This window comes from Mustelus asterias, chromosome 8, assembly GCF_964213995.1.
Source record: "Mustelus asterias chromosome 8, sMusAst1.hap1.1, whole genome shotgun sequence".
NCBI lineage: Eukaryota > Metazoa > Chordata > Chondrichthyes > Carcharhiniformes > Triakidae > Mustelus > Mustelus asterias.
In genome coordinates, this window is record NC_135808.1 from 24,345,865 (window position 1) to 24,368,465 (window position 22,601).

The following is a 22,601-nucleotide window of genomic DNA, read 5'->3' on the forward strand; positions in this document are numbered from 1 at the left end:
TTTACTTTGTCCTGATTTAATCTGAGTTTGTTTACTTGGTTTGGTTTGACCTAAAAAGAGGTCGGATTGGAACCGCGGGGAGACAGACCTGGGGCAATGCCATTGGGATGATGGAAAATGAGCTGCTGGATTGATTGTTGTCGGAAAGAGAGAAAGTTAAAATAAGTTTCAAATCAAAACCGTGACTGAAGCGGATCCTCGGCTTCCGGGTGGGAAAATTAAACAGAGAAATTCCAGTGAAATAGAAATTAGAGTGAGTGAAAGGAAATTCAGATTGTGTCCCCAGAATTGAGAAAATAAAACAAGTTTTACTTTTTAAGTTGAAAAAGTTTGTAAAAGTTTTGGAATTGAAACACACTCCGCCCTCTGTTTCAATGTAACAATCTTCAATATTTCCTTTTCTGTTATTTGTGAAACGTGGTCTTCCCTTAATTTCAATAACACATTCGTGAAGAAAGAAGATGTGATGGAATTTATTTTATCCCCTGATAAAAGGCACGTTTTTAATGTTGAAAAGATCCACAGTGAAACTTGAAGTGATGTGAGAAAGAATTGTGTGTTCAGATGTGAGTGTGTAAACTCTAACGTGTTTTCCTGAAAATGGTGAGGTCTAAAGGGGGAGAACAGTTTTAAGTTTTGGAACTGGAAACTTGTTACCGGCTCCCATGAAACTCTGTTGAAACGGGTGAAACATGTGGGATTTCTAATCCAGATACAAATCCACATCTGTCAGAGTGGGGTCGTTTTTTTAGGTTTGAAGGTTTAATTTTGAATTGAGGAGCTGAATTTAAGGTGATTGTTGATGGATTATTCTTGTGTTTAAAATATTCAGAAAAACAACCCTGGGGAACAATTGAGACTTTATCTTCTAATCCATTTTGCTCTCAGGTTTTATTGAAAAGTAGTCAGTTTGAAATGGTGAATCCACAAGACTTGAAGAAATATCTTTGTTCTGCTGAAACCGCCATTACTCTGAGAACATTGTAACCCAGTCTCTTTCTGAAATCGTGGTGACAGTGAATTTCTTCCCCAAACGAGTTTTAATTTGGAGTGGACCCATTTAGCTCCGAGCAGGATGAGCCTTTTGTGTTGGTTTTATAAACACACACACACACACGCAGGTGACAATTGCGTTCAGTACTGAAAAGTGTAACAATATTTCCAGCAGCTACAAGAATTTGGAAACATATTTGCAGACACCGATTTGACACAAAGGCTCTGATATTTCAAAGATGTTTGTTATTTCCCGAGAAAGTGCTTGGGAATGGGAGATCTTGACGGAAACACACTTACCAATGAAGTTTATTTATTAGTGTAACAAGTAGGCTTACATTAACACTGCAATGAAGTTACTGTGAAAATCCTCTTGTCGCCACACTCCAGCGCCTGTTCGCGTACACTGAAGAAGAATTTAGCCTGGCCAATGCATCTAACCAGCACATCTTTTGGACTGTGGGAGGAAACCGGCGCACCCAGAGGAAACCCACGCAGGCACGGGGAGAACGCACAGATTCCGCACAGACAGTGACCCAAGCCGGGAATCGAACCCGGGTAACTGGCACTGTGAGGCAGCAGTGCTGTTCACCATGCTACCCCATACACTCATTTAAAGAAACATGAAGAGACAACAGAAGAAATTGGAATTCATGAATTTAATACATGTGAATGAATACTTTAAAATGCTCAAGGAGAAATTTGCTGGGAATTAAAATACACGTTAGCTCCTTTCTATGAATGTTAAGAAATAAACTATACATGGGGCTATCTGAAATTGAGATGATTTGGAAAATATCAGTTTCACATAGTCTTCTGCTGAAGTAATGAGATGTTACCCGAGTTAAGGAGCTAACATGTTAGTGCCAGGAATCAAATTCAATGTCAATGTCAAAAAAGAAAATGTTATATTGGACTGTCAGTAATCTCCAGGGCTCACGGATGGGATCAGATGGAAACTAATGGGGTGTTTGTCTGAGAAAAATGATTGAGAGTCAGTGTTAGGAAACATACACACAACACACACACCACCAACTTCGGATAAATCGTCATGGGTGTAATTTGGTACTGATATATATTTTAGAGAAAGGAAAATCTAGATTAAACTGTTAATTTGCTAACTTACGCTTGGTGGTGTCTTTGCCCTTGATTTCTTTAAAATGACAGTTGATAGGCTGGCCATTACCAAAGGCCCTGGGACTGTGCATTGGGGTGGAAGCAAAGACTCCACAAGAGGTCCCCTAACTCCCCCTCCTCCACCTCCCCGCCATGTCTAGAAATGATGTTCGGATACTAATGCAAGTGTGATTGGATGTGTCATTCTGTTATGTGTGAAGTTAGAAATGCATGATCAGTGAGGTGAGGCTTCAGTCTGAGTCGGACAGTAAATTTGGGAATGTGGGTCCAAGTGGAAATTCAACTCATAGATCTTTTACACGTTCAAATGTAGAGTAAATGCCAGATTCTGACCTAAACCAGCAGCCTTTAAGTAAATTAAATCTGGTTGGTTAATTACCAATGCCCAGGGAGCTCATATTCAATGAGTCCTACTGGGAAGTCAATGACTGATTCCCCATGCAAGTCATGGGGATGATCACACAATAAAGTGGCCCTTTTACAGGTATATCTCAAATATCTCTCTCTTTGACTGTGGAAGTCAGCCAAGTCAACAAGGAATGCAGCTCAATAGAAAACTGGGAAATTCGCCACTGAACAATGGAATACTGGATTCACAAAATCAACTATTCACCTGCTGATGTCAACTCTACTTGGAGCTCGAATCGCAACAGTTGTACAGTGCAATCAAACTCAACTCAGAGCTATTGCTTAACGGGCCAGACCATTCCTCCGAGCGGACGGCACAGGGCCACATCCACAGGCTGCTCTGAGTTCAACATGCATTTACCCTAGGTAGTCCCCCTGACACTAAGGGGCAATTTTAGCATTGCCAGTCCACCTAACCCGCATATCTTTGGACTGTGGGAGGAAACTGGAGCACCCAGAGGAAACCAACACAGACACGGGGAGAATGTGCAAACTCCACACAGACAGTGTCCCAAGCTGGGAATTGAACCCAGGTCCCTGGCTCTGTGAGGCAGCAGTGCTCACCATTGCGCCACCCATGTCTTGAAATGTTCTCCACTGCAGTGGTGTTACCCTACCCCAGCAATATTAGTTTTGTATTGAAGGTTTCACAGAGGCAGGAAGTGAAAGACATTGGAGCAAAGTTACAGATTGCAGAAACAAGTGACTGAGTTTGCAGTGAACGAGACAGGTTCCTCGAGTTTGTGCAGGATGATAGGGCAGATCAGAATAGCTTTAAATGTGCAGCTCCAGATAGAGGAATTCCTGACAAACCATTACCACAGTTCCATTTACAGAGTCACAAATATGGAACTTGAATCAGTTGGTCGCTGTCAGCTCAATGACAGCAGATCTTCCCTCATTCTCTTGTCCACTGCTGTTCTCAGGGACTGCTACCTCTGGATTACACTGCCTGGCCCGCACTGGGGATGAGAAAGAAATACATCACTTTAGAGTGAGGCAAACCCAGCAGAGCTGGAGCACCCCCAACAAAACCCATCAGATCCACCCAACTCCCACATTGGGTGCTGGACACAGCATCTTAATTGGCCAGCTCTATAAACAACTACCCAGCAGACACTCCTTCTGCTGGATCTTAATCAGCTCCCCCAACAGTGTGCTGAGCCCAAGGCAGCTCTGTCAAAGAGGATGCCGCAGTGGAACCACCTGGTGACAAGCTGCAGTGATGCAGCTGAAGTGGGTAGATGAACATTGCACGCCCTCCACCTAGATCCTGCTGGGTCATTTCCAAAGACATTTAAGAGACAACCACATTGCTGTGGGTCTGGAGTCACATGCAGGCCAGACCAGGTAAGGATGGCAGATTTCCTTCCCTCAACGACAGCAGTGAACAAGATGGGTTTTTACAACAATTAACAATGGTTTCAGGGTCATCATTAGACTTTTAATTCCAGATTTTATTTTTTCTTGAGTTCAAATTCCACCCTCTGTCTTGGTGGGATTCAAATCTAAGTTCCCAGAAATGTATCCTGTGTCTCTGGATTACTAGTCCAGTTGCAATCCCTCTACACTGCTGGCAGCCCAAATTCCACATGGAACTACCGGACATGTGTCACACACCTGTGTGGTGGGTTATCAAAATCAGGAATTACAGCTTGGGGAGGTGGAACTGGACAAGACCGCGAAGATTACTTACTGTCACCTTCATGCATCTTCCAGGTTTTAATCTGGAATGAGAGGCTGCAATTATACAAGAACATTGTGATCCAGTTAAAGAGATGTGCAAAGTACTCATTTAACCTTAACTGATAATCCCTGGGTGGGAACATTTTTCTAAAATCCATCTACACACATCCACCACATTTTCCCATCATCATGTCTGTTACCATCTCAAAGAATACTCGGACGTTTGACAAGCACCATCTTCCCTTTTGAAATCTGTTCTTGCTGCTAATTTATTGTTACTAATTCCTCTTGATGTGCATTTCTGGTCATTTCTTCTCAAATTCATAGAATCCTACAGTGCAGAAGGAGGCCATTCAGCCCATCGTGTTTGCACTGACCACAATCCCACCCAGACCCCTCTCACCGCAACCCATGCATTTACCCCAGCTAGTCCCCCTGACACTAAGGGGCAATATTAGCATTGCCAATCCACCTAACCCACACATCTTTGGACTGTGGGAGGAAAGTGGAGCACCCGGAGGACACCCGCGCAGACATGGGGAGAATGTGCAAACTCCACACAGAAAGTGACCCAAGCTGGGAATTGAATCCAGGTCCCTGGCGCTGTGAAGCAGCGGTGCTAACCACTGTGCCACCGTGACACCCATGTCTTGAAATATTCTCCACTGCAGTGGTGTTACCCTACCCCAGTAATATTAGTTTTGTATTGAAGACTTTGCAGAGGCAGGAAGTGAAAATAAATCATTTATTGCAGACATTGCAGCAAAGTTACAGATTGCAGTTTGCAGTGAACGAGACAAGTTCCTAGAATTTGTGCAGGATGATAGGGCAGATCAGAATAGCTTAAGAAGTGCAGCTCCAAATCGGGGAATTCCTGACAAACCATGACCACAGTTCCATTTACAGAGTTACAAATTTGGAACTTGAATCAGTTAGTCACTGTCAGCTGGATGACATCACATCTTCCCTCATTCTCTTGTCCACTGCTGTTCTCAGGGACTGGTACCTCTGGATTCACTGCCTGGCCCGCACTGGGGATGAGAAAGAAATACATCACTTTAGAGTGAGGCAAACCCAGCAGAGCTGGAGCACCCCCAACAAAACCCATCAGATCCACCCAACTCCCACATATACCAACAGCAAAGTCCATCAGATGCCTCACGCCTAATAATGCAGAAACCTGGAAATAGTACAGAGAGTGTCGGGGTGAAATTAAAAAGGAAATCAGAAAAGTAAAGAGAGGGCATGAAAAATGCTGCCAAGACAATATCAAAGAACCTCCAAAGATGTTGTATAAGTACATGAAGAGAAAAGGATAAGGAAAGGGGTGAACTTTTTGGAGACCAATAAGATAACCTGTGTGAGAGGGTGGAGAATGTGGTGAGGTTGTGAATAAATACATTGCCACTGTCTTTGGGAAACGGAGCAATGCTGACATTGCAGTTAAGGGAGAAAGGTGTGAATTACTGCATCAGATAAACATTGTAAGAGAGGATGTATTCAGGGATCTTACAAGTTTGAGAGGAGATAAATCACCAGATTGAAAGAAGCAAAGGAGGGAATTGCAGAGGCTCCGATCATCAGAATCATTCCTCTCGGGCTACAGGAGAGTGAATGGAGATGAAAGGACTGACAGCATTACACCATGGATTGAAAAGGGAAGAAGGGGCAATCTGAGTAATTATACACCAGTTAGTTTAACTTCGGTGGTGGGAAAATTATTGGAATTAATAATTCCAATGTGATGAAGTATAAACCTTCATTTAGAAAGGCACAGATTAATCAAGAGACGTTAGCGTGGATTTAAGGTGAGCTCATCGCGGGCGAAATGGATTGAAAATATGGAAGAAGTGAGAAGGAGGCTTGATGAGCTCAAACCCATCAGACCCCTAAACGCCAGCACAATTAATCCGAGCAACAAACACGAGACCCTCACTCCCGCACTCATCCAAACCCCTCACTCCCACACTGACCCCAGTCCCCCACTCCCACACTGACCCCAGTCCCCCACTCCCACACTGACCCCAGTCCCCCACTCCCACACTGACCCCAGTCCCCCACTCCCACACTGACCCCAGTCCCCCACTCCCACACTGACCCCATGTCCCCCACTCCCACACTGACCCCATGTCCCCCACTCCCACACTGACCCCATGTCCCCCACTCCCACACTGACCCCAGTCCCCCACTCCCACACTGACCCCAGTCCCCCACTCCCACACTGACCCCAGTCCCCCACTCCCACACTGACCCCAGTCCCCCACTCCCACACTGACCCCATGTCCCCCACTCCCACACTGACCCCATGTCCCCCACTCCCACACTGACCCCATGTCCCCCACTCCCACACTGACCCCAGTCCCCCACTCCCACACTGACCCCAGTCCCCCACTCCCACACTGCCCCGAGCCTCCCACTCCCACACTGACCCGAGCCTCCCACTCCCACACTGACCCGAGCCCCTCACTCCCACACTGACCCGAGCCCCTCACTCCCACACTGACCCAAGCCCCCCACTCGCACACTGACCCGAGCCCCTCACTCCCACACTGACCCGAGCCCCCTCACTCCCACACTGAGCCGAGTCCCCCACTCCCACACTGACCCGAGCTCCTCACTCCCACACTGACCCGAGCCCCCTCACTCCCACACTGACCCGAGTCCCCCACTCCCACACTGACCCGAGTCCCCCACTCCTACACTGACCCGAGCCTCCCACTCCCACACTGACCCGAGCCCCTCAGTCCCACACTGACCCGAGCCCCTCACTCCCACACTGACCTGAGCCCCCCACTCCCACACTGACCCAAGCCCCTCACTCCCACACTGACCCCAGCCCCTCACTCCCACACTGACCCGAGCCCCTCACTCCCACACTGACCCCAGCCCCTCACTCCCACACTGACCCGAGCCCCCCACTCCCACACTGACCCAAGCCCCTCACTCCCACACTGACCCCAGCCCCTCACTCCCACACTGACCCGAGTCCCTCACTCCCACACTGACCCGAGTCCCCCGCTCCCACACTGACCCGAGTCCCCCACTCCCACGCTGACCCAATCCCCCCACTCCCAAACTGACCCAATCCCCTCACTCCTGCAGTGATCTGGGACCCTCACTGATGCCCTCAACTCTTCATCCAACATGAGACCCCAGAATTCTCAAACTCTCCCCCTTTATCATGAGCCCTTCACCCTTCCTATCCCAACCCTGGGGCTCTCCCACCCACTCTGTGACCTCCTCCACACCAACCTGTGACCCACAGCCTGAGCCACCCCCACCCTGGAATACTCTCCCACAATCCCTCCCCCCAGTGAGGAGCTGCTCTTTTCCCTCCAATTCCTACCTTTCTTGTTGTAGATGACGACAGCCACAATGATGAGAGCGATGAGCACGAGGACCCCGACCACAATCCCGACAGTAACAGCAACCTGGGAGCGAGACTTTGGTTCTGTTAGAGAGAGAGAATCAGAGAGACTGAGTGAATCAGGGAGCGGGAAAAGTGAGAATCAGAGAGAGAGAATGTGAGAAGGTGGGAGAGAATGAAAGAGGCCAAAAAGGGAGGGAGAGAGAGAGAATCAGAACGAGAGAGAAATCAGAGAGAGAGACAAAATGAAAGAGAGTGAGTCAGAGAGAGGGAGAGAATCAGGAAACATAATGTAAAAATTAGCCAATCAGCCCATCCAGTTGATGCTGGTATTTATGTTCCACTTGAGCCTCCTCCCATCTTCCCACAACTGATTCGACCATTTTAACTCTATTCCCTTCTCTTTTGCTTGTCTATTTTCCTCTTAATCTACTGTTCAGTTCAGCCACTCCCTGCAGTAGCGAGCTCCACATTCTCTTCATTCTTTGGTAAAGAGATCTCTCCTGAATTTCCCATTGCGTTTCTTGGTGACTATCCCGCATTGATGGCCTCCAGTTTTGTCCTTCCCACAAGAGCAAACATCCTTTCTGTTTCCAGTCTATAAAAACCTTGCATAATTTTCAAGACCTCGATTAGGTCAACCGTCAGCCTTCTGTTTTCCTCAGAGCAGAGACCCAGTCAATCCTTCACTGAGATGTCCACCCACTCATTCCTGGAATCATCTCTGTAAATCATCTCTACACTCTCTCCCCTGAATCTATATCCTTTGAATGAAATGGTGACTGGAACTTCACACGTGCTAAATGTCCTATAATGAAGGCTGATACAGGTTTAGCAATAACATCCCTGCTTTACAATTCTATCCCTCAAGAAATAAAACCTGGTTTTCCATTTATTTTGTTTATGGCCTTGTCTAACCTGTTACTGATTGGAGTATTTGTACACCCAGATCCCTTGATGAGCTCAAACCCATCAGACCCCTAAACACCAGCACAATTCATCCGAGCAACAAACACGAGACCCTCACTCCCGCACTCATCCAAACCCCTCACTTCCACACTGACCCCAGTCCCTCACTCCCACACTAACCCAAACCCCCCACTCCCACACTGACCCGAGCCCCCCACTCCCACACTGACCCGAGCCCCCCACTCCCACACTGACCCGAGCCCCTCACTCCCACACTGACCCCAGTCCCCCACTCCCACACTGACCCCAGTCCCTCACTCCCACACTGACCCGAGCCCCCCATACACAGGTTAGACAAGTTCCTCAACTCCATCCACACCGGCACCTTCCAGGTAATAAGTGACCTCCCGATACATCTTTAACAGAAAACGACCTCACGTTTATCTGTGCTGAACTCCATTCACCAATTATTTGCTCATTCTACAAGTTTATGAATGTCCTATTAATTTATTGCAGTTCTCCTCAATATTGACTAATTCATCACAATTTGATGTCCTCTGCAAATTGAGAAATGGGGCGGAATTGTACGGCTAGCGTGAAAACGGGAAAGTACCTACCATTTCTTTGGGCGAGTTTTCACTCCCAATCTTACAGACGTTGACATTGACAATATGGGCGAGACTGATTCTGGCCACAAGAGGCAGTGGGTGGGGCATAACCCGCCAGACAGCCTGCAGCTCAGATCGGAGCCACAAACTGCACATGCGCAGAAAAGGCTAAAAAAACAGCAGTTCCCCTGCCACAACTCTCCCCTCCTCCCCTCCACCCTTCCCCGAGCCAGATACAGCTTCCCCCTCGCCGCCACGGACATTGGGGACTCTGCCCAATTTTCCGACTGCCTTACCCTCCTTACAGGACCTCCTTGCACATGATCCCCTCATCACCCCCTGCCCCTAATTGCCAAGTAACATGACCCTCTCCTCTGCCCCCCTATCATGACAGAGGCAGCAGCGCTAACCGCTGTGCCTAATGACCAAATCCGGGCTGCTGGAGATGCAACAACTGAGCCAGGGAATGCAGGAAGGGCTGACAGCAACACTGGGCCAACTGTGAGGCTGTTGGGAGGAGTCCCAAAGCTTTCAGGTGGGCCAGCTATTGCCTGTCTTGCGTGGTTCCCAAGACAACACTGAAGCTCGCTTGTTACATTGTGATGAATACACAAAAATGCAAATTGACCCACTTTCATCCATTCTCTTTTGGTCAGGTAGGAATGGATGGGAAAAGGGGCACCATTCCCACCAGTCAACTCACTCCCCAATTTAATACATCTTCATGCTGAAAAATGGGTACTGAGGTCGTAAAATTCCACCCATGGTGTTCTTGGTTCCAATAACCAAATCATTGAGTGTAAATTGTGAACAGCGGTGATCCCAGCACTGATCCTTGTGGAACATCATTTCCCACTGTCTGTAACTCTGAATAACACCCTTTACTCGCACTCTCTGGCTTTCTGTCTCAAAGTCAGTGAGCAATCCATTCTGTCACTTTTCCCCAACTCCACATTCTCTGACCTTATCCATTAGTCTATCACCAGTCACCTTATCTATTACATTCAAACAATCATATTAAATTATATCTACTACATTATCATCACCTGTTACATCCTCAAAAAATCCACTAAGTGGAGTAAAACAAGACTCTCCATTTTAAAATCCATGCTGACTATTCATTATTGTAATAACTCAGGAAGCCGACTGGAAAGGAACAATGTTTTATTTGTCAAAGTAAAATTAAAACACAACCCTGTGGTACGTGTACACGAGTTCCATTTGGATGATAGAATACCGGACCCGCTCAGGGGACCGCCTTATCAAGGGCTCTGGATAAGAGTTCCGCCTGGTTAGGCAATTGTCCATCACCCGGGCACTCGTATCCCATGAGTCTTACTGGGAGGTCAACCAGGGATTCCCTTTGTAGGTGCTCGGGGTTATCACATCCCTCCCACTCCATGCCCGAGGGCTCTCCCTCACTCCTGAGATATCAAGAACATCTTCATCCTTTGACCAACGGCTTTCTTTCCATTGCATCCTCCACCTGGTCAGGAGAGGTCCATCGAGTCGGCGACCGTCTCTTTCTTGATGACCGCCGAAGTGTCACTGCAGGTGGCTCACTCTCCACAACAACCTCTGGCTGAGATTCCGCTGCCTCCATTTCCATTTCTAAGGCCGAGTCCTCCCCAGCTGTTTTGAAGCCAAGCGTTGGTTGAGTTCCTTTGCTGCCAGTCGATGTGCACGTTTGATGTGCTAGTTGCTTCTGTCGAACATTTTGGACGGCGTCAGAGGGTCAATATGTTTCCTTACTATCTTGTCTTCAGTTTTTACAGTGTATAACACTGGACCGATCCTTGAGGGGGGAACCCGTGGTGTCCATTGGGTGCTATCTCCAAAGTTTTGCACGTGGACGGTGTCTCCTGGATTAAAATTCCAATCAGGCGAATGTCCCCCCTTGACCCATATTTTGTGCTTTTTGTTTCTCCTCAATTTTTACACTTAGATTCAGGAAAGTGAGGCTCAGCCTGATCCTGCAGGCGTGTGCCCATCAGGAATTCTGCTGGGGCTAAACCCGTCATTATGTGCAGGGTTGCCCTGTAGTTAAAATGAACTGTACCAACTGCCCAAGGAGCCCTGAGTTTGTTTTTTTCATGCTGCTTTTGAACACTTATTTGAACTCCTTTTGAACCCAAAGATGTGCGGGTTAGGTTGACTGGCCATGCTAAAATTGCCCCTTAGTGTCCTGAGATGCGTAGGTTAGAGGGATTAGTGGGTAAATGTGTAGGGATATGGGGGTAGGGCCTGGGTGGGATTGTGGTCAGTGCAGACCCGATGAGCCAGATGGCCTCTTTCTGCATTGTAGGGTTTCTAAGATTCTATGATTCTACTTGGACTGCTCGCCCTGTGAAGCCATTCAATGAGAGGTGATATGGGGCTGTGCAGACATGTCTTACTCCATTTGTGGTCATGAATGTTTTGAACTCTTCACTGGTAAACGGGTCCCATTGCCTGTTACGAGGACCTCTGGTATCTCATGCGCACTGAAAGACTGCCCGAGCTTTTCTATGGTGTAATATGAAGTGGTAAAAGCCACCCGGTGTAGACCAATCTACTTCGGGTGGGCATCAATCAATATCAGAAACATTGAGCCCATAAATGGCCCCGCACAATCCAAGGACTTCCCGGCCATTCCCAGGGGAACAGAGAGGCTACTGGTGGGGCCCCCTGGTTATCCTGGCAAGCTTTGCATGTTTGAACCAGTTCCTCTGTGTCCCCATCTGTACCAGGCCGTCAAACATAGTTTCCAGCTCACATTTTCATCATTCGACATTGTATTTGTCAAAGTAAAAGTTAAAACACAACTTTGTGGTACATGGACATGAGTCCCATCCAGGATGATAGAACACCGGACCCGCTCAAGGGATTGACTTATCAAGGGCTCTGGATACGAGTTCCACCTGGTTAGGCAATTGCCTATCGCCACTGGAACTCAGATTCCCATGAGTCTGACTGGGGGGTCAATCAGGGATTCCCCTTGTAGGTGCTGGGGGTTATCACAACTATCATATTTTTTTGCTTTCATAGAATCTACGGCACAGAGGCAGGCCCTTTGGCCCAAACTGGTCCGAGCCGATCAAAATACCCATCTAACTTAACTCCATTTGCCTGTATTTGGCCCATATCCCCCTAAACCTTTCAGATCCATGTATCTGTCCAAATGCCTTTTAAATGTTGTCAATGTCCCTGCTTCAACCACTTCCTCCGGCAGCTCTTTGCACATATGTACCACTCTCTGTATAAAACAGTTGCTCCTCAGGTTTCCATTAATTCTTTCCCCCCTTAACATAAACCTATGCCCTCGAGTTCTCGATTCCCCAACCGTGCGAAAAAGACTGCATTCACCCTATCCATGTCCCTCATGATCATATTATATACCTCTATAAGATCACCCCTTAGTCTCCTACACTCCAAAGGCAAAAAGTCCTAGCATGTCCAATCTCTCCCTACAACACAGTCCCTTCAGTTCTGGCAACATCCTTGTAAATCTCTTCTGTACTCTTTCGAGTTTAATAACATATTTCCTGTAGCAGGGCGACCAAAACTGAACACAATACTCCAGGTGCGGCCTCACCAACGTCCTGTGCAACTGCAACATAACTTCCCAACTTCTATACTCAGTGACTTGACTGAAGGCCAGCGTGCCAAAAGGCTTCTTCACTGCCCTATCTACCTGTGACTCCACTTTCAGAGAACTGTGCACCTAAACTCCAAGATCCCTCAATTCCACGAAACTCCCTAAGGTCCTCCAATTCACCGTTAAAGTCTGAGCTTGATTTGACTTTCCAAAATGCAACAGCTCACACTCATCTGTGTTGAACTCCATTTGCCATTTCTCAGCCCATTTCTCCAGCTGATCAAGATCCTGCTGCAATTTTTGACAACCTTCCTCACTGCCTAAAATACCACCTACTTTAGTGTCTTCTGCAAACTTACTGATCATGCCTTGTACATTCTCATCCAAATTTTTGATAATAGATAACAAACAGCAATGGGCCCAGCACCGACCACTGGGGCATACACTAGTCACAGGCCTCCAGTCCGACAAGCCCCCGACAATCTCCTTCCTATCATCACGACAATTATATCAGCAATTTGCCAGCTCTCCCTGGATTCCATGTGATCTCACCTTCCAGAGCAGCCTGCCATATGGAAATTTATCAAAGGCCTCACTGAAGTCCATATAGACTTTCTAGATTTTCATGAATTCTCTCCAATAGTCAGAGTTCCAGTATTTTTCTGAACATTGATCCGAAGTTGACTGAAGTAAACATCCAGAATACACTGGCCCTGTCACACTGTAATATCCCAGGATACACTAGGCCCTGTCATACAGTAATATCCCAGGATACACTGGCCCTGTCATATTGTAATGTCCCAGGATACACTGGCCCTGTAATACTGTAATATCCCAAGATACACTGGCCCTGTCATATTGTAATGTCCCAGGATACACTGGCCCTGTAATACTGTAATATCCCAAGATACACTGGCCCTGTCATACTGTAATATCCCAGGATACACTGGCCCTGTCATACTGTAATATCCCAGGATACACTGGCCCTATCATACTGTAATATCCCAGGATACACTGGCCTGACACACAGTAATATCTCATGATCCACAGGCGCCCTTTCCGACCATAATATTCAACAATGCAATGGGTCCTGCACTTCCTGTTATTTGCCACAATGCACCGGGCCCTGTCATGCTATAATGTCGCAGGAAACACTGGGGCAGATTGCACAGTAAAACCCCAGGACACACAATCACTTTCCTTTAATGGTGACACCATAATTATGTAATGCATTGAAGATTAATATTTATTTCCTTCTTGCTCTATACAGGCCTCAGGCTGTTCTGGGTTGACAGCTCAGCACTGACTCTCACTCCTGTGATCCTGGTCTGAGGCTGGGTCCTCTCGAACAGTGAGAAACAGTCTTACCGTAAATCACCACCAGTGTCTCATTCATCCCGCTGTGTTCCACCCGACAGGAATACTCGGCCTGGTCCTCTGGATCAAACTCTACCCATTTCCGGATCTGGTAGGTGCTGTCATGATTGGGTAAGATCCCAGTGGACAGAGTCTCATCAATCACCACTTCATCTCTCCACAGATTCACCTCGATGGCCTGAGGGTAAAACCCGGTAATGGCGCAGGACAGCCGGTTAGAATCACCCAGACGGGTAAAGGACACGACGGGGGCAACTGAGAGAGAAAGAAAGAGGAGTCAGTACAGGAACCTTGAGATAGAGAGTCCCGGCATCACCCCCTTCACCGACTCTCACTCCCCCCCTCACTCACCGACTCTCACTCCCCCACGCTCACTCACCCACTCTCACTCACCCACTCTCACTCACCCACTCTCACTCACCCTCCCTCCCTCCCTCCCTCACTCACTCTAAGTCCCCTGTGTCAGAACTCTGTCTTTCAGGAATGTATTTGCATTTCTTCTAAAGGGACTGTTTTATGTGTCAACTCTGATTACTGCAGCAGCCCACATGCTGATCATTGTTACGAAGTGGAAGTTGATCTCCTCTCTGAGAACTGATACTCAGCCACTTAAAGAGCATTACGTCCCTTCATAATCTGTTAAAGTGTGTGTGAGAAGGGTTAATATCTGCTCTTCAGCAACTTTTAATGATCACATCAAAATAACTACCTGAGATTCCCTTTGTAAAGCACAAGTAACACTTTATTTATCTAACTAACAGCAATCAGGTTAACTAAACAATTAACAAACCGAATAAAGCACGATTCCAATGGAATGCTGTTTAGATAAATCCAATTCCCATTTTTTACAAAACAATTTGAATTTCTCGTCACTCTCAAAATTTTAACCAGTTTTGTCATCTTCCGGAATGCTCTGTCTTTATCTTCTGTTTCCTGTATCTTCCGTTTGTACCTTTATGCTTGAGATGAGGCTTTCTTTTAAGACATAAATGTGGCTGTTACTCTGTTAGAGACAGTTGCTGTCTGTCTCTCTCTCTCAAGCTGTAAACTGTGGCAGATGCATTTGCTGGCAGAGGCGGGAGTGTGGCTTTTATACTCCGGATGACATATCAAAAATCCCCACAATAGGATTGGTTTACCACTAGTTATCAAAACATCAAATTCAAATCTGAGAGGCTGCTGCTATTCAAATGCCTAATTTAAACTGATTGGTTAAAGTTACTGCCCAGGCTCATGATACAATGTACAGTGTACAGCATGCACCGACTACTCTTCAGTACAGAAAAAAAACTACCTTTTTTTAAAACAGACCATGCAATGCGTTCTGCTCCCAGCATTTTTACAATTGTTTTATAATTTTAAAAACACTAACTGCACAATATAATGCAGAAGAATAATTGCTCCTAATTATTGGGGTGTTTGTTTTAATCTGAGCTAATGCAGTTTGTGAAATGTTGTGGTTTTCTCCTGGTGTTTCAGAGTCGGGTGTAATTAGGTTGATTGGCAAGAAGGAAATCATGTCAATGGGAGCAGTTTGGGTTACAGAGGGACAGGCAGGCAGTTGCTGTTTCAATTTCAAAAAGGAAGGAGCAGCTCTTTCTCTCTCCCTTTCTCTGTCTGGAAATTGCAGTCTGGGAGCTGATAGAAAATAAGTATCTCCCTCCAGCGTTCTGCAAAATGCACTCGGTGTTTTCTATCTTTTTCTCTATCTGTCACGCGTCACTCAATGACTCAGTCCCCCTCACCCACTGATTCCCACCCCCCTCTCACTCACCCACCGATTCCCACTCACTCCCACCTCACCCACTGATTCCCACTCACTCCCCCCTCACTCACCCTGACCCACTGATTCCCGCTCCCTCCTCACTCACCGACTCTCGCTCCCTCCTCACTCACCAACTCTCGCTCCCCCCTCACTCACCCACTCTCGCTCCCCCCTCACTCACCCACTCTCTCTCCCCCCTCACTCACCCACTCTCGTTCCCCCCTCACTCACCCACTCTCGCTCCCCCCTCACTCACCCACTCTCGCTCCCCCCTCACTCACCGACTCTCACTCCCACCTCACTCCCCGACTCTCACTCCCACCTCACTCCCCGACTCTCGCTCCCCCCTCACTCACCGGCTGTCAGTTCACTCTGTCCGAACTCGAGGAATTTCCTCAGCCACTCAATACAGTCCACCTCCAGTAATTGTTTCCATTGCTCATTGTAGGCAGCGTCCCTGTCAAAATTGTTTTTGATGCTCTCTCCCCAGGGCACTGCGGTCACCCACACCATGTGATCCTTGTCGAAGCTGAGAAGATCCTGTCCATTCCACCCAAACTGGGTGAATCCACTCGTGGTCCCATCATCCCTCAGGTTGCAGCCAAACATCACCTGGAGGACATGGATGCCTGTGGATAACAAACAGCCAATTAGAGTCAGTCCCAATGTGAGATCCCACCCCCACAGCCAATCCAAGCTAGTTCCACTCAGAAGCCAGACCCACTCTATCAAGAGCCAATCAAATCAAGCGAGGCACCTCCCACCACATAGAAAGCCAATCAGCGGCAGTTACACTAAGTGGATCTCATGTCCTCCACACACAGCCAATCCGAGCCAGTCTCTCTTGGATACATTCCCTCCACTCATTGATCGCCAATCAAATTTGCTGTCACATATCCAATCGTAGCCAATCAGCCTCTGGCTCCCAGTTCCTGATCCATTCTTGGTTTCTTCCCACCTGCACCCACGAGTGGTGGGAAAGTGAGGACTCACTTCCTGTCTGCTGGGACAGAGAAATGAAGTCCGGAATAAACACTTTGAAACTCATCCCCAGCCCTTGTGAGAGAATCTTCTTCTGTTCCCAAGCCTCATGTCCGTCACACTCCACCATCCACTGCTCCCGGGGGATCAGCTCCTTCCGATCGCTGTCGTACACAACAACCTGGAGATCATCCACATAACCGACAAGCACAAACTCCGGGAAACCCGGGATTGGAGTCATTCCCGTGGCGAAAATCCGGAAAGAGTGAGAACCTGAAAAACAGAGAGAGATCAAGGTATGAACACAAAACACCAGCATCCACTGTTGGGCACCAGATTAGAAACTCCATGTTATGAATTTAGACCAGACCCCAACTCTCTTTTTTGACTTTGACATTCGTGTGAGGATAAAGTGTTTCACTCGAGGTGTCATTCCAATGACCCACTAGGAAGCTTTTGTCAAAACAAACTTTATTTAACAGTACAGTTTAACTATAACAAAAAGAAATAGCCTCAACTTTTACCAACTGAAATTCTTACATGTGACAAGATACAACTCTTAACTGCTGGATTATTTTGAATTGTTCCAATTTAAGCAATATTCCTCATAGACATAAACACCTCCTCAAAATCAGTCAGCAAACAGCCTTACATGTGGGTATCTGAGCTGGGTATCTCCAGCCTCCAAAACACCTCTGGAGAGAGCTATTTTCTAGAAGGTCCCAAACTACAGTCTTTAGAGAAAGAGAGAGAGAATAATGCTTCTGGCAGATCCAGGCAGACAACTGCCTGCTTGTCTTCCTGTGAGCTTAGCTCTTCCCATCAGCATATGACTTCCTCTTGTCAATCAACCGAATTAAACCTTACTCTGAAACCCCAGGGACAACCCCAAAAAATAAACAAAACAGCTCAGATAAAAGCAAAAAAAAACATTATCTGGGATAAATTATGCTTCTGCACTCTCAGCATGTGGGCTGCCGTTTGTGGGCAAATCGGCACTGTAATCAGAGCTGAAGTTGAAAACAATCCCTTCACAAGAAACGTGATATAGATACATTTCTTAAAGGCACAGTATCCTCACACCTCCCCCTTAAAAAACAGCAATAAAAAATGGCTTCATTTTTCAAAACTTCAAGTTTCACACGATTAGTACTACATATATATATATATAAAATATACACATTCTAGTAAATCTATGCATGCAAGTATAATAGTTCTATTCTCCAGTACAGTCATTCTCTTCCAACATTGAATATTCCTTCCTCTTTCATGAAATTGTTGATGAAGCATCAGCAATCACATTCTCACTTTCTGCCACATTGTAATTCTCATATAAAATGGCTGTAATAATAAACTCCATCTAAAGAGCCTTTCACTTTGATCTCTAAATTTCTCCAGAGACGTCAATGGATTATGATCAGTGTAAATAACTGTCTCAGATGAATTGCTGACAACAGAAACGTTAAAATGTTGCAATGCCAACACCAAACTCAATGTTTCTTTTCTCAATGGTTGAATCTCTTTTGATGGTTATTTAGTTTTCCAGAAAAAAGTACCCAATTGGTCTTTATATCCTTTTGTCATCTTCTTGTAATAGAACAGCTACATCACTCGCATCAATGGCCATGTTGAATGGTTTTGCATAATTTGTTCTTGCCAACACAGGTGCAGTGGTTAACACGTTATTCAGGCTGCCAAATGCCCTCTGACATTCACCGTCCACTGAAATTTTGCATGTTTTTTCAGCAAGTCAGTCAGTGCAGCAACCATAATGCAAATGTTTGGCACAAAATTCCGATAAAAACCATCCAGGTCCAAGAATGCAGTACTTCACTTTTCACCGGCAGTATTGGGCACTCCCCAATAACCTTTGTTTTCACCGACCGTAGGGCCTTCCATCCATGTCTAATTGTATGGACGATGAATGTGACTTTGGCTTTTGTAAACTCGTTCTTAGCCAAGTTTACCACCAAGCCTGCATCCTGAAGCCAATTGAACAATTCCGCTCGGTGCTCCAAATGTTACTTCCACGTCTGACTGAAAACCACCGGATTCTTTATGTACACAGCACAATTAGGTAGTCCAGAAATGACCTTATTAGTTAATGTTTGAAATGTGGCTCATGCATTTTTCATTTCAAATGGCATGATTTTAAACTGGTATTGACCAATTTTTGTCATGAAAGCCAAAATCTCCTTTGCCCTTTCGGATAAAGGTACCCGCCAGTATCCTTTTAGTAAGTCAAGTTTGGAAATAAAAGTCACTTGTCCCACCTTCTGAATGCAGTCTCCCAAGAAAGGAATGGGATATGAATCTTATTTTGTAACTGCATTAACTTTCCTATAGTCCACACAGAATTGTTGGGTGTCATCTCATTTTGGAACCATCACTACGGGTGAGCTGCACTCGCTCCAACTCACTTCAATGATGTAATTTTTAAATATGCTTTCAATCTCCTTTTGAACCTATGCCAACTTTAGAGGGTTAAGCCTGTACAGATATTGCTTAATTGGAACAGCATTTCTTACATCTACGTTGTGCATAATTATTTTAGTCCTTCCCAGTTTATTCCCACATATCTCTCCATGTGGTTGTAATAACTCTTTCAGGCCATTTTGATTTTCCTCCAGAAGGTAACTCAATCGTTTATTTCAATTTCCAATTACTTCCACATTATCCAATCTAATTTGAATAATGTCAAATGCAGGATCATCTGGACTTATTTCTTCACTCTGCTTTGTCATAACTAATGCATCCTCCTTCTGCTTTCCTTCCCGATCAAAATATTGCTTGAGTATATTCTCAGGAAACACTCTGAGATTTCCTTCTACCCAACGTTCTTGTCAAATAATTCTTCACAGGGACTATCAAGCAGCACCTGCTTAATGATAACCTGCTCAGTGACGCCCAGTTTGGGTTTCACCAGGGTCACTCAGCTCCTGACCTCATTACAGCCTTGGTTCAAACAGGGACAAAAGAGCTGAATTCCAGATGTGAGGTGAGAGTGACAGCCCTTGATATCAAGGCCATATTCGGCCAAGTGTGGCATCAAGGAGCTCGAGCAAAACTGAAATCAATGGGTATCAGGTGGCAAACTCTACGCTGGTTGGAGTCATACCTGGCACATAGGAATGTGATTGTGGAGGGTCAGTCATCTCAGCTCCAGGACATCTGTGCAGGAATGGACAATGGGGAACCTGTGGATGTGGTGTATCTGGATTTCCAGAAGGCATTTGACAAGGTGACCCACCAAAGACTGCTACACAAGATAAAGGTGCACGGTATTACAGGTAATGTCCTAGCATAGATATAGGATTGGTTAACTAACAGAAAGCAAAGAGTGGGGGAAAATGGGTGTTTTTCTGGTTGTCGATCAGTGATTAGTGGTGTGCCTCATGGATCAGTGTTGGGACCACAATTGTTTACAATTTACAGAGATAATTTGGAGTTGGGGACTAAGTGTAGTGTGTCAAAATTCACAGATGACACTAAGATGAGTGGCAGAGCAAAGTGTGCAGAGGACGCTGAAAGTCTGCAAAGGGATATAGATAGGCGAAGTGAGTGGGCGAGGGTCTGGCAGCTGGAAGACAATGTTGATAAATGTGAGGTCATCCATTTTGGTAGGAATAACAGCAAAATGGACTATTATTTAAATGGTAAAAAATTGCAGCATGCTGCTGTGCAGAGGGACCTGGGTATCCTTGTGCAGAATTTCAAGGAGTTGGTTTGCAGGTGGAGCAGGTAATTAATAAGGCAAATGGAATTTTGTCCTTTATTGCTGGAGGGATGGAGTTGAAAAATAGCGAGGTTATGTTGTAGCTGTATAAGGTGCTGGTGAGGCCACACCTGGAGTACTGTGTACAGTTTTGGTCTCCTTACTTGAGAAAGGATATACTGGCACGGGAGGGGTTGCAGAGGAGATTCACTAGGGTTGATTCCAGAGTTGAGAGGGTTGGCTTTTGAGCAGAGACTGAGTAGACTGGGGCTATACTCATTGGAATTCAGAAGAATGAGGGGAGATCTTATGGAAACATACAAGATTATGAAGGGAATAGATAAGATAGAAGCAGGGAAGTTTTTTCCATTGGCTGGTGAAATTAAAACGAGGGGGCATGGCCTCAAAATAAGGGGAAGCAGATTTAGGACTGAATTGAGGAGGAACTTCTTCACACAATGGGTTTGAATCTGTGGAATTCCCTGCCCAGTTGAGGCTACCTCATTGAATGTTTTTAAGGCAAGGATAAATAAGTTTTTGAACAGTAAAGGAATTAAGGGTTATGGTGAGCAGGCGGCTAAGTGGAGGTGAGTCCATGAGAAGATCACCCATGATCTTATTGAATGGCAGAGCAGGCTCGAGGGGCCAGATGCCTACTCCTGCTCCTGGTTCTTATGTTCTTATGAATCCCTTAGGGTAGTGTCGTCAGCCCAACCATCTTCAACTGCTTCATCAATGATCTTCCCCCCATCATAAGGTCGGAAGTGGGGATGTTTGCTGATGATTCCACAATTTTCAGCACCACTCATGACTCCACATATACTGAAACAGTCCATGTTCAAATGCAACAAGATCTAGATAATATCCAAGCTTGGGCTGACAAGTGGCAAGTAACATTCGAGCAACACAAATGCCAGGCAATGATCATCATGAATACGAGACACTCTAACAACCACCCCTTGACATTCAATGGTGTTACCATTACTGAATCCCCCACTGTCAACATCCTTGGGGTTACTCTTGACCAGAAACTCAACTGGACTCGCCACATAAACACAAGAGCCGGTGAGAGGCTGGGAATACTGTGACGAGTAACTCACCTCTTGATTCCTCAAAGTCTGTCCGCCATCTACAAGGCAGAAATCAGGAGTATGATGGAATACTCCCCACTTGCCTGGATGGGATGAGGTCCAGCAAGACTCAAGAAGCTTGACACCATCCTGGACAGAGCAGCCCGCTTGATTCGTACCATATCCACAAACATCCACTCCCTCCACCACTGACGCTCAATAGCAATAGTGTGTACTATCTACAAGATGCACTGTAACAATTCACCAAATATTCTTGACAGCACCTTCCAAACCCACAACCACTTCCATCTCGAAGGACAAGGGCAGCAGATACATGGGAACACCACCACCTGCAGGTTCCCCTCCAAGCTACTCACCATGGTGACTTGGAAATGTATCGCCATTCCTTCACAGTCGCTGCGTCAAAATCCTGGAATTGCTTCCCTAATGGCATTGTGGGTCAACCTACAGCACATAGACTGCAGCGATTCAAGAAGGCAGCTCACTATCACCTTCTCAAGGGCAACTAGGTATGGGCAATAAATGCTGGCCAGCAGCCATGCCCATGCCCTATGAATGAATTTTTAAAAATCATCTCATTCAATTTTCTTTCAATTTCATTGAAGCCCTATCGTGCAGAAGGAGGCCACTTGGCCCATCGAGTCTGCACCGACAACAATCCCACCTAGACCCCATCATTGCATCAACCCCACTGATCCCTCTGACATGAAAGGGACAATCTATTATGGCCAATCAACCTCTCTTGTACACCTTTGGACTGTGGGAGGAAACCGGAGCACCCAGAGGAAACTCACGCAGACACGGAGAAAGTGCAAACTCCATTCAGACAGTCACCTGAGGCTGGAATTGAACTCCGGTTCCTGACATTGTGAGGCAGCAGTGCTAACGACTGTGCCACCATGCCACCCTATTTGATAAGGCCCACTAAACCTAGCTGTTAAATGTTCACCGAGCACTGCTAATCATACTAACACCTTATCCCTGCGA

General features: G+C 46.2%; 2 protein-coding genes across 2 annotated transcripts in view; both read right to left on the reverse strand.

The window, feature by feature from the left end:
- LOC144496917 (popy class I histocompatibility antigen, alpha chain E-like) overlaps nt 1-22,601 on the reverse strand; it is an 820,139-nt gene that overhangs the window by 658,236 nt on the left and 139,302 nt on the right. The gene's annotated exons all lie outside the window — the stretch shown is intronic.
- On the reverse strand, nt 5,197-17,079 carry LOC144496953 (class I histocompatibility antigen, F10 alpha chain-like). The gene is made up of 5 exons (XM_078217589.1): nt 16,821-17,079; nt 16,184-16,456; nt 14,054-14,317; nt 7,571-7,675; nt 5,197-5,255 (listed from the first exon to the last, which is right to left on the reverse strand). The coding sequence occupies exons 1-5, from the start codon at nt 17,047-17,049 to the stop codon at nt 5,239-5,241; spliced, it is 888 nt and encodes a 295-aa protein (XP_078073715.1). The 5' UTR covers nt 17,050-17,079; the 3' UTR covers nt 5,197-5,238.

Bases quoted from the DNA above. Each gene is read 5' to 3' on its own strand.
- LOC144496953 (XM_078217589.1), bottom strand. From the start codon at position 17,049: ATGACTCCAATCCCGGGTTTCCCGGAGTTTGTGCTTGTCGGTTATGTG. The intron at 16,457-16,820 runs GTGAGTCCTCAC...TGTTATCCACAG, and splicing joins TCTGTCCCAGCAGACAGGAA to GCATCCATGTCCTCCAGGTG. The intron at 7,676-14,053 runs GTAAGACTGTTT...TCTCTCTAACAG, and splicing joins GACACTGGTGGTGATTTACG to AACCAAAGTCTCGCTCCCAG.